This window comes from Amborella trichopoda, chromosome 1 (assembly GCF_054954075.1).
Source record: "Amborella trichopoda isolate Santa Cruz 75 chromosome 1, AtrichopodaSantaCruz75HAP2 v2.0, whole genome shotgun sequence".
In the NCBI taxonomy this organism is placed as follows: Eukaryota; Viridiplantae; Streptophyta; class Magnoliopsida; order Amborellales; family Amborellaceae; genus Amborella; species Amborella trichopoda.
Genome location: NC_142336.1, coordinates 41,918,919 through 41,930,710, shown reverse-complemented (window position 1 = coordinate 41,930,710; position 11,792 = coordinate 41,918,919). Strand labels below are relative to the sequence as shown.

Sequence of the window (11,792 nt, the reverse complement as noted above, 5' to 3'; positions counted from 1 at the left end):
GCTTTGGGAAGGAAATGAGTTACCTGACTCTTTGGCTAATAAAGGGGGCTATGTTGGAGGCCCTAGTTATTTGTGATGATCTAAACTCTATCTTGTAACATGTGAATTTTCTAAATAAAAGATTGAATATTGTCAAAAAAAAAAAAAAAAGAAAAAAAAGAAAAAAAAAGAGATGTTGGGAAAGAAATAATGTAAAAAAAGATGTTGGTGAGGATAGTAACAAAGAATGACCCAAAATGTGGAGAGAGAAAATGAAGGAGAGAAGGTTGTTTGTAGTGTTTTACCGCAGTAGTTATGGGGCATTCAATATTTGAAAATCGTTCTTTATACACCCACATTTTCGTCTAGGGTTAACATCTAGGGCTAACATGATGGCGTCTCTATGTCTATGTAGAGAGAGTTTTTAGGAAACCATTCTCTCTCTCTCTCTCTCTCCTATTTTTCTCTCTCCTCATCTCTCTCACGTATTTGTTTCGATTTCATCTCTATTTTTTATTTACTTTCCTATTTCTTCTCATTTAAAATATCTCTCATATTTCTCTTTTTTAAATCTCATATTTCTTCACTATCTCTCTCACATTTTCTCAATTATTTCTTTTTATGTTATCTCTCTTTCTCATTTACTTTCATATTTTTTCTCTTCTAAAATATCTCACATATTTATCTTTTTTAAATCTCATATTCCTTTCACTATCTCTATCACATTTTTTCTTTATATATCACATCTCTCAACTTTTAAGTGGTTGTTATTTTCTTTCGCAATTTGGATTTTAAAAACTCATAGTAACTTAAAAAAAAGATATCTCCACTCCTATCTAGAGGGAGATTTCCGTTTTAAAAAGAGTAAGATTGCAACCTTAAACAATCCAATTAAGGTGCACATCCAAATTTTATTATAACATGCAATTTTGGTCTAATTTTTTTTTAGATATCTAATCATAAAATTTTAAATTCCAAAATGGGTTAAAATCAAAGTAGATCTATAAACATATAAAAATATGAAAAATTGATGGTCTAGATAATGTATTGCAAGATGCAATATTTCTGAGAGTCAAAATCTTTTTTTTTTTTTTTTCATATTCGTACATCTTGATATCCAAATGATTAATTAGAGGGTTTTTTCAAAATTAAAACAACCTTTTCCGATTGATTTTTGAGGTGCATATGTAATTCTACCTTTTAAGTTTGTAACCTTATAAACACTTTTTTCTTTTAAAAAAAGACATCTCTACTCCTATCTAGAGAGATTTTTTAGTCAACTTTCTATCTGCCACATATTTTTTTCTCTCTCTTTCCATCGCATGACGTATTTTTTCTTTTCCCCTCCCTCTCAGACCTTTTTTCAAAAAGGTAGGGAATATTTTTATAAAATTTAATTATTTTTTTAAAATTTTTTTAGGCTTCAGTGAAGATATTAATGGTTTGAGAAAATGATGTTGATTTTTTCTAATATGGTATTATTTTCATTTATAAGTTTCATGGTAGTTGTCTCGATTTCTTCGTACAGTGCGCACCTTTAACACCTATTTAATATCACTTAGCGCTACATTATCTTTAAATACAGATCTTTTTTTTTTTTTCTTGACAATGGTCCACCGCTTAACCTTCGCTTAATAAAATAGTAGTAGATAATAATAGATAGATAGATAATTCATATTATTCCTCCCCTTTGTTTTTTGGATTTAAAGGAGAGGCCGTTTGTCAAGGTGGGTGGCTAGGCGGTTGCGGCCGATCGGGAGTATTTTGGTCATTGTGGCGGGGGATTATGAATAAGAATTTAAGTCCCTCCAACCCTCTTGTAAAAAAAGTGGTTTGCTGGGGAACCAAAACATATAAAAATCTCTCTCTCTCTCTAAATTTTATCTTTCTCTCTCTACATGTCAAGCACCCACTGCACGCCTTCCCCTCCATCTCGAAAGGTTGAAAGATAAATGTCATCTTTCTCCCACTAAGCTTCACTTCATGCTTCAATAGTTGACCCCCCCGCCGTCCCACTTTCGCTTCTGCATGTTCTCCGGCGTTTGGGTCCGACTTCGTGCCGGAATCCGGCGGTTTCACTTTTTTTTTCTCGCTGGAATCTGACACGGAGACCTATTGACGCATGCACAGTTTGCTATGGTGGCGGTGCTGTGATTTTCTCTCTCTTTGTTTTTTCTGTCTTTTTCTTTGCAATTTTGTTTCTCGATCTGGTTGTGGTGTTTACGAGGATGGGTTGTGCTGGATCATCACAGAAAAGCTCTGAAGGTGAGGATTGATTTGTGCTTTGCGGTTTTGTTGTTGAGAGATCCTTCTTTGTCTTCTTTCGTACTTTTTTTTCCTGGTGCATCTTCTATACTTCAAATGGGGTTTATTTTGATTGTTTCTTTTTCCATTTTCTTTCTACTTGTCCTTTTGCTTGGGAGATTGTTCCGAAATTCATGTTGCTATTCGTTGTTTTAATGGAGGTCTTCTCATCAGTGGGTCTTTCATAATGTCTTACTGATTGTGAGGATTATTCTCTATTTTCAATTGGTTTTCCTTTTAATTGATGTCTCTGCCTTAGACATTGTTTATTATAATTGTGAGGAGGATGTTTCTTTTTTTTTGAGAAATATGTTAACTTTGTATTTATAAAAAAATTACAGTATGAGAAAACCTTAGGATGGTATCCCACATGTTGGGTTCTCAGACTACATCAGTTACTGTTGAGGGGAGGTAGATCAGAGAAAGAAATAGAGGACAGAGAGATAAACACATGAGAAGAGAGAAGCTAAGTTTAAGGGAAAGTATACAAAATAGAGGACCCAAGATAGGTTCTCAAAAAAAGTAAAAACAGAAAAAATGGGCCCAAGATCGGTTCTCAAAAAAAGTAAAAACAGAAAAAATCAAAGCACAAAAAGGAATGGAATAAGAGTTAGATGTTGAGAGTGCTATCCATATTCTTCTGATTCGAATGTGACGAGGGTGACGGGAAGCCACGACTGGTCTTCGAGAAAGGTTATACACTGAAGCAGCAATTCACGAACCAAGATGACGTGCTCAAAGGAAAAGAGAATAGGGGAGAAAAAAGAAGAGGGAGGGGAATACCTAGAGAGAGATTAGTGGGAGGAGAATGACGAAAAGAGAGGTGAGAAAAGAAAAAGAGGATAGGGAGATAATGAAGAGTGCTTTTGACTTAGGCACGTCGAGTGCGTCGGATGGGCTCGCCTGGTCTTCAATAACAGCTATCCCTTTGAGCACCATCTCGTCTAAAAGAGGCATGTATCGAGAAGAAAAAGAGGAGAGGGGGAGAGAAGAGAAAAGGGAGGGGGGAGAACCAGGAAAGAGAAGAGAGAAATAAGGGGGTGAGATGCAAAATAGAAGATTAAAAAAAAGAGAGACATGGATAGAGGAGATGGATGAAGGAGAAAGGGGAGAAAAGAAAGAAAATTGGTGTGAGTGTAGATGAGCGTGGGGGATGGAATAAAAAGGAGAAAAAAGGAAGAAGAGGAAGAGGTCCACATACTTTATCCAGAGAGCTCTCTCTTCTTCTTTTTTCTCTCTTATATTTTTTTTTTTGGGTGGGGGAGGGAAGGATGACAAGTGGATGAAAAGAGAGTTAGGAGAGAGAGAGAGAGAGAGAGAGAGAGAGAGAGAGAGAGAGTTCAAGGGGGAAACGATGCACCTGTGCCTTGGGAGGCTCCTTCCTTTGGCGGTCAGCTTCTCGAAGGATATGTTTGAAGAGAACCTGAGGGAGGGAGCTGCAAAGAAAGTATATATGCTCAAAAATTGAGTTGAGCCTCCAATGAGGCTGCTGTTGTCGGGTGGCCCATTGAATAGTGTTGCTGGTGTTGATTCAACAATGATCCCTTGAGATAGAGGCTCCAAATGAGCCACAAGTTTAAGGCCTTTGAGGAGGGCCAAAGCCTCCATTGTGGTGAAATCATGAATTCCAATGGAAGCAGAAAAGGTAAGGATAGTGGCATTGGAATCGGCAAGCGTGCCACCAATGCCAAAGGGCCTTGGATTGCCAAAAGAGGATCTGTCTGTGTGCAGTTTGAGAAAACCCAGGGGGGGGGGAGGGGCGCAAAGAGTTCTTGATCTTGTGGTAGGGGGAGATAAATTTAAGAGGCATTCCCAGTTGACCAAGAAGTGGGTGAGTGGGACAGAGGTAAAAATAGGTATGGGTTTAGCTCAGAGGGAAATAACAACGGTGATGGAATAAAAAATTGATTGTTGGGAAATAAAAACGGTTATTTTCTTTTAATGCAGATAATATTCCTTTCTCATTTGTTTGCTTAATTGTATACACTGTATTTATTTATTTTATTTTTTCGGTTTCTTATTTTTGGAAATAGTATCATAGATATTGGTATTAGAGCGTTCACTAGGCTCTTCTTCTTAGCATCATATGTGCTTTGTGCCTTGCTTTTGTCGGATCTTGACACTTAGAAAATGATCTTGACATTTGGAGGCAATTGATGACTTTAACTTGCTTTCTTCTTATGTTCACTGATTATTCCGAGGCACAATTCTTTTCAACACATGCTTTTGCACTTGCTCTTGTTGAATTTTGACATAATATAAATTGGGAACTTAAATAGTTAGTTGTGGCCACTTCCCAATCAACTAGTTTCTTGTCCTTCAGTATTCAGACAAACGATAGATAAGTGAGGAAAGAGCACGAGATGGAGTGTATGAAGGGAATTGCAATCAGAGATTCAGCCCAAGGGGGAAGTTAGCGAATACCTCCCTCTTTCATCTTGATCCTCCTATATCTTGCTACCTCTCTCACTGTTTCCAACATGCTCTATAAGCCAGCATCGGGTTTGTCATTTCACCAATCCAAGGTGAAAGTTTGCGAACATCTCCCTCTTTCATTTTGATCCTCATGGATAAATTCCCGTGTTCTTTCACCATCTCTCTCACTGTTTCCAGAATAATATTCGGAATGTAGTTTAAGAAAGCATAGGCCGCTGGGAATGGGGTTGGGGCATTGGTAGTTACGGCGGTGGACGCCTCAACATAACGTCCCACACTCCATTCCCACTGTTAACATATCAAAAACAAAAAAAAGAGAAAAAAAGAACAAAAAAAACAAAAGGAAGAGAAAAAGCTGCTGATGCCATGATTCCATTACCATGGTGCTGTTTACTTCTAGGAAGCCATCAGCCTAATGTTTGGCCATACAAGTTTCTTTGTTTTTACAAATGACATGATTAGAGAAATTGGTGAAGAACTTAGAATGTTTGCGTCATGGCAAAGCAATGTTGATACTCTTCAATGGTAGTCATAATCCAAAATCAATGCTGATAAATTTGGAGCCTTGATCGATGTCAAATACAAAGATGGATTTTCTGTACATATATTCATTGAGTTAATGGATTGGATGGAGGAGACTAATTATTTCTCCAAACTTGATCTCTAATCTGAATATCTCTAGAGCCAAGTCAAAGAGGTTAGCAAGATAATCTTTCTAACTTATGAAGGCCATCATGAGTTTATAGTTGTATTCTTTGGATTCATCATGCTCCTTTAATCTTTAGATGTGTAATGACCAAGTTAATTGATCCATACCTGAGGAGATTTAGTTCAGTATTTTCTGGTGACACATTTGACTTATGGTAAAAACATGCTAATAATTGTTTTTAATGTGAAATGAAAAAGGATGTTTTAGCTCACCCCTTATTAATCCAAATTAGGATATTTTTTAGATTTCTATTTTATGTTTATTTTAGTATCTTTTAGGTTGTTGTTATTTAGCAGGATTATGATATAATATATGTTGAACATAAATCAACATCAAAAAAAAAAAAAAAAGTTGAAAATCAAAAGGGATTGGATGACTAGGATTTCATAAGAACTTTTAAGTTTTTAGGGTTTTTCAGAATGCAAAGCTATTTGAATGGTGGTATTAGTGGGGTTGAAAAGGGACTTGGATTATTTACTCTTTGTTCATGAATTTCAACGAGACTTGGATTATTTACTCTTTGTTTATGAATTATTTTCTATGGCATTTCTTTTGCACATCATAATGTAGTTATATTGGTATTTGCATCAGAAGGTAAATTTGATCGAAAGGCGAACTTACTGAAACACGGACGCACGCTCTGACCAAATCCTTTTTTGTTCTATGTAGTTACCTGTCAATAATTGTAAAAGGGGAAGAATTAATACCGGTTGTTCCCCTAATTTGAACTGGTGATGATAAGAGTCAGACATGTAGAATTCTCCTTGAAACTTGACCAAATCCTTTTCTGTCTTAGCTTGAAGGTTTCAAAATTGAAATAATACCATGTGCTGTTGACTATAGAATATACAGCAGGAGTACGGTCACAATCTTTAAGTATGTCATTAATCTATGCAAAGAGTTTGGTGTCATGCAAAGTCAAGTGTGCCCTTGATTTCATGACCAACTATAGTGGTTCTTGTCACACTCCCAAATATCGCATTTTTGTAATTGGAACAAATTTTCATTTCTTACTACCATAGAGAGTAATGTTTCCATGACAGATTGAAAAGGTTTACTTTTCATGAGTCTCTCATGTAAAACCCTGAATTTGCCTGCTATGAGTCCATAAGAGTGGTTGGAAGACCATCCACTTGTGTTTTATATTTACTATGTGAGATTCTTTAATTCATGATACCATATCCGTGCACAAGAAATATCTATTTAGATGATGAAATGTCTGAATGCTTGGGACCATGGTTCCAAGATCTGTTATTCATGAAGAGCAAAGAACGTGACTGCCACCCTTGTTAAAGTATTTGGACATAAGGTTCCACGGAAGGGAAAATAAATAAGATTTGTGCAAGCAAAAGTGTGGCTCTTTCGAAACCTGCTTATGAATGGACTATAGTAAAAGTTCTGTTTTGGCCATTGTTCTGTCAATAACTAGCCTTCTTTTAATGTGCCCATTGTTCGCAAAATTGCCCGATCTAACCGCTAACCGCCTGGTTAGATTGGAACCGGCCAGTGGCCGAATCCAGGCGGTTAGGGTGATCAACTGGTATTTTTTTTAAAAAAAAATTCAAGCAAATGTATATAAATTCTCAAAAATAAGGAATTTGATTTGTAGTGTATTTTTAAATATTCTTTACATTATAGTAAAGATTAAAATTTGTTTTGGTCATTAATACTCACTTTTATATTTTCTCATCTTTTTTATAAAATTTTAAAAATAAAAATTTGTTTTGGTCATTAGTACTCACTTTTATATTTTCTCATCTTTTTTATAAAATTTTCAGAATAGCCCTTGGAAAATATAAAATGGGTTAAAATCCATTTTTTTCATTAATTTTCAACTTCATTTGAATGTGTTTTGTTTTAATCAATCTTTATATGCTTTTCATATTTTAGTAGATTTTTTTTTGTAATTTTTTTATTTTTTTTAACACTTTTTTGTTTGCCCGGGACTTGCTCGATTAGAGCAGTTGAATAGGCCGGTTTACCGGTTAGGCCGGTTAAACTGCTTCCAGGCCCATGCCTGGTTAACCGTTCCGGTTCGATTTTGCAAACACTGGATGTGCCCTTCTAAATCAGTTTTCTAAGAATTGGAGTTTAGGGAAATATTTTTCTGTAAGCCAAGCCCACATGGATGATTCTTGAATCCTTAGTAAGTGTGCATGTTGGCAAATGATACTAATGGAATAAATACTATGGATATCACTTTCAAAAGAATCTCCCTCTTCTGAAATTATCTATGAAGATTTGGGGGGAAAAAATTGGCCTGGGCAGCAAAGATTTGTTATTACTTTTACATAGAGATGTAGAAAAAAAAACATGATTTATGGGAAAAAAGAGCTACTCTATGGCCATCTTTTATAGAGAGGAGTAACAGTAAGACCATAGGTTGGGTATGTAGAGAAAGTGCCACCCTTGGTTGTTTACCTAGGGCACCGATCATATTCTTTACTTTTCTCTCATAAGAGATCTTAAATTTTGGTCTGGACCGTCCACATTGTGAACACTGGTGACTGGAATTTGAAAATGTGCCTAAAATGTATGAAAATCTTGCTATTGATACTCATGACGTTTCGGGAAGTATCATTGGATGAAATTGGGAGAGAATCACATTAACGACTGAATCACATTAATCACATCGAATGAAGTATCATTGGATGAAATTTTTAAATATGTTATGATCTATACCATGAAAAATGTACATAGGGTCTACGATCTTTGAGGACCTCACGAGCATAAATAGTTGATGATGATGACTCTCCGATCTTTGAGGATGGATTTCACAGAGCCATCCACAACCATAATATGCAATATGTTGAATTTCTCATAATGCTGAGGTCCTAGGAAAAAGTAATAACCTTGGGTTTTGATTCCATTTGGGATAAGCATTGTAGGAGAATGAATAATCCTTCTTAAATGAAATGAGGATAAGTACCTCTTGTATTTATGTGTAAATGATCAACACACCAAAATATTCTATGCTGTTTCTCCATGTATTTGTAACAATGAATGATAGAAAAACAACCAAATGAACATCCCATTTATCCATTTCCATTGAACAAAATACAAAGCATAAAATGGTCAAAAGTATAAACTTCTGCCAGAGACTAGGATGAGTTTAAAGAGTAAATGAATCTAGACATAATTTTTTTAGACATGTATGATACTTATTTTTTCAAGGCTCTATTTGTTTTCATGAATGATTTTCTAAGGCTCTTATTTTCCGAAAATCAGAAAAGTAGATGGGTCGTCTAAGTGTCACATGTCCTAGCTGTTGTTTCTCAAGGTCAACTTCCTTCGAATCTACTCTCCTTTGTTGCTGAGATGATCCAATTGCCTTTGTACAACTAAAAATTGTGGAAGGAATATACATTTTATTCAAGGGATATGCGGTAAGACCAGCATATTTAAACTATTACAAAAATGAAAAGAGTATTTAAAGTTTTAAACTGCTGCTATTTTGGTTTACATCAGACGCGGCTATAAGCTTTCATATGCACTTGATTTGTGAATTTGCTTTGTGATGTTACTGAACATTCGAGGTGGCTTTCTTCTACTTATAAAAAGAATGATGTTTTTCTTTGTGTTACCTTGTAATTCATGATGTGTCAAAAATTTTGTTGGAGTAATTGCTTTGTGTATGCTACATTATGAAATATTGTTCTTCTCTTCTCCTTATGTTTGTGTGAATCCAGATTCCATTTAAACTTTATTATGTGTATGCAAAGTTAAGAGAGAATCTTTTATAATCATCTTCCATACTCATATAACAGTGCGACATTTTCCTAATGCTGATGAATTGATGTTATTAGGAACTGTAAAAAAGCTAAGGAAACCAAAACTATGGAAACACACTCAGCCCATAACAAGGACGCAGCTCAGGCAGATGCGTGATGAGTTCTGGGATACTGCTCCCCATTATGGTGGCCAGAAAGGTAAGATCTGTTAGAAAAACATAAAAAATGAAGCTGCTTGGTTGTATTAATTATGTAAGATCTGTTAGAAAAACATAAAAAATGAGGCTGCTTGGTTGTATTAATTATGTAAGACTGTGAATTTGTTATCACTTTCAGTCTTATACCTATAAAATATTCATATGCATTGTTATGATAATATGTGATCAACAAGGATTAACATTTAGTAAATCTGCTTGTGTCATGAATTTTTGAGAAGAATGCATTAGAACAAATAAATCCTAGAGGAGACTATGTCAAGGACTTGTATATTGAGTTTTAACTTATAACATATAAGAGTTAAGCAATTTCAAAAAAAAAATGAAATGTAATAGTTAAAACTCAATGTAGAAGAAGCCTTTAACATGGTCTCCTTTAAAAATCATTTTTTCTATTAGATTCTCCATTTGTTTTAATGTATAACATGTAAGATATTTCTCAAGAAAAGGAAATCTCAGAAAAAAGAAATTATAGCATATAAGAGAGGAAGCCTATGATGTAATACACAGCAATATGTTTCTCAGAGTGTTTGTGGTATTTTTTGATAACTGTGGTAGCTCACAGCTAAGAGATCCTAGAAATGATAATCCACAAACGTAACCTTGAAAAGAACATGAAATGTGACACTAGTGGGTTAAAGGGAGAAAAAGAAAAAGAAATAACAAGAGGAAAATGAAGCAGAGTTTATGAAGCTCGAGAGCACTATGAATAAGCGTGCTTGAACAGCATAAGGTTTGTAATCATTCATTCATCCGGCTGAGGTTGTCATCCAAGGTGAGCAGTTCTGGACCTTATTACCTCTTACCTCATTTGTAGGTGTATCTTTTGGTAGTGAAAGGGTAGGAGTTCATAGTAATTGGTGATGTACATGAAAATCTGGGTCAATTGTGTGTTCCATACCCTTGTTTGGGGTTGTTTGGTAACACACTTGAACAACTTGGAAACGACCATATCGTCCTTGAAATTAAAGATCATGAAATTGATTTTCAATTATCTGGAACCATGGAAAGATCCTTGATAGAGCAATCCAAAGTAGGACAAGCTTAGGAACATGACAAGAGTTAGGTCTGCTGCATAGTGATTAGTGTCTCGGCAAACTCGACAGTTTAGATCAATGGGTGACCACAGAGGTCCAAAATTGGTGGACGGTCTAGGATAATGTTCTCAAGAAGGATTTCTGTGTTTTGATTTAAAAGAAATGGGTTTTGGTGGCATCTGTGCATCTATTCCAGAGCCACAGAAATTTGAAGTTCGCCTCCATGGCAAACTTGCAGAAGGAGGCTAGATGAATTGCAAGAGGGGAAAAATCTTGAAGTGAAAGCCTAGGAGGTTTTTTTTAAAATTTTCTGTAGAGTTTGTGGAACCAGACTTGAGTTCTTTAAATGTCCTTGTAATCATGGATCAAAGGTGATCCTTTCTTTGTATTTAAAGGTTGGTGTAAATGAAACAAGTTCCTTAGGAGTGCTTGAAACTCTTCACAAACCCATATTTAATTGAAAAGCTCTCGATTATTTTGCAATCTTGAGTGATTTTTTCATTGGGTTTTGTTCAATCTTGGTCTATGCGTTCTGAGCCTTATTTCTCTTCAAAATTTTCTTAGTACATACTTTTACGAAACAACTGCAAATAAACATGTTTGTTCTATATGAACTTGTTCCCCTTCATGTAAAAAACAAATTTTCTTTTTAATTTGCAGTTTCATAATTAACTATATAACCTTTGTCTTTATTGTGGAAGTGCCTTTTTTTGTTGTGCGCACGCTAAAGCTGGTGGGTTTAAAATGCTTCTTGTTCTTCATGGCCTTCTATGAAGCATAATTGTAATCATTGATATCTTGCTTAGTAGCAAATCTTTTGGAGTTGAAAAGACAGATGAGTGTGGGGAGTGAAAATTCATAAGAACAAAGTGAGAGACTTATGTATTTTTGTAGTTAGCAGGATTGGGAGCGAGGTCAGATCTCGGACTGGGATTGGGACCATGGGATCGAGAGATGCACGGAGACCTATGGGATAAAGATTGAGATCCGTACACTGAGTTAAAGGGATTGTGATCCCAATATGAATGAGCGTGATCCAATTTGTCTAGTATCGAATGATAACGATCGATATGGAACTGAGGTCGTCCAGCTTAGAACCGATATACTCCTCAAGAGAACTTAACTAAGGTATTCTTGCTTGGAAACAAAGTCCATTGAATGATATAATTAATGTTTTTTCTGAACTCATAAACCAAATATCATTAAATACAAAGAATCCTGCTTTTAAAATATTTTTTAATTTTTTGTTATTGGAGTGTGTTTCATAGGTGAGAATTCAAACTGAAAACCCAAAATGAGGATTCAAATTTTAGTCCCCTGTGTTTGATGAAAATACAGTGTCCTTGTACGTGTGGTTGGGCATGCAACTGGTCAAACACTC

At 35.4% G+C, this 11,792-nt stretch overlaps 1 protein-coding gene across 1 annotated transcript in view; it reads left to right on the top strand.

Moving 5' to 3' along the window:
• Positions 1-1,625: 1,625 nt before the first annotated feature.
• The window catches only part of LOC18425629 (uncharacterized), a 33,084-nt gene continuing 22,917 nt past the window's right edge, over positions 1,626-11,792 (top strand). Inside the window, exons 1-2 of the mRNA XM_088865758.1 lie at positions 1,626-2,244; positions 9,235-9,357. Of these exons, the coding sequence (XP_088721884.1) occupies positions 2,208-2,244; positions 9,235-9,357 (160 nt within the window). The 5' untranslated portion in view covers positions 1,626-2,207. The remainder of the gene's footprint in view (positions 2,245-9,234; positions 9,358-11,792) is intronic.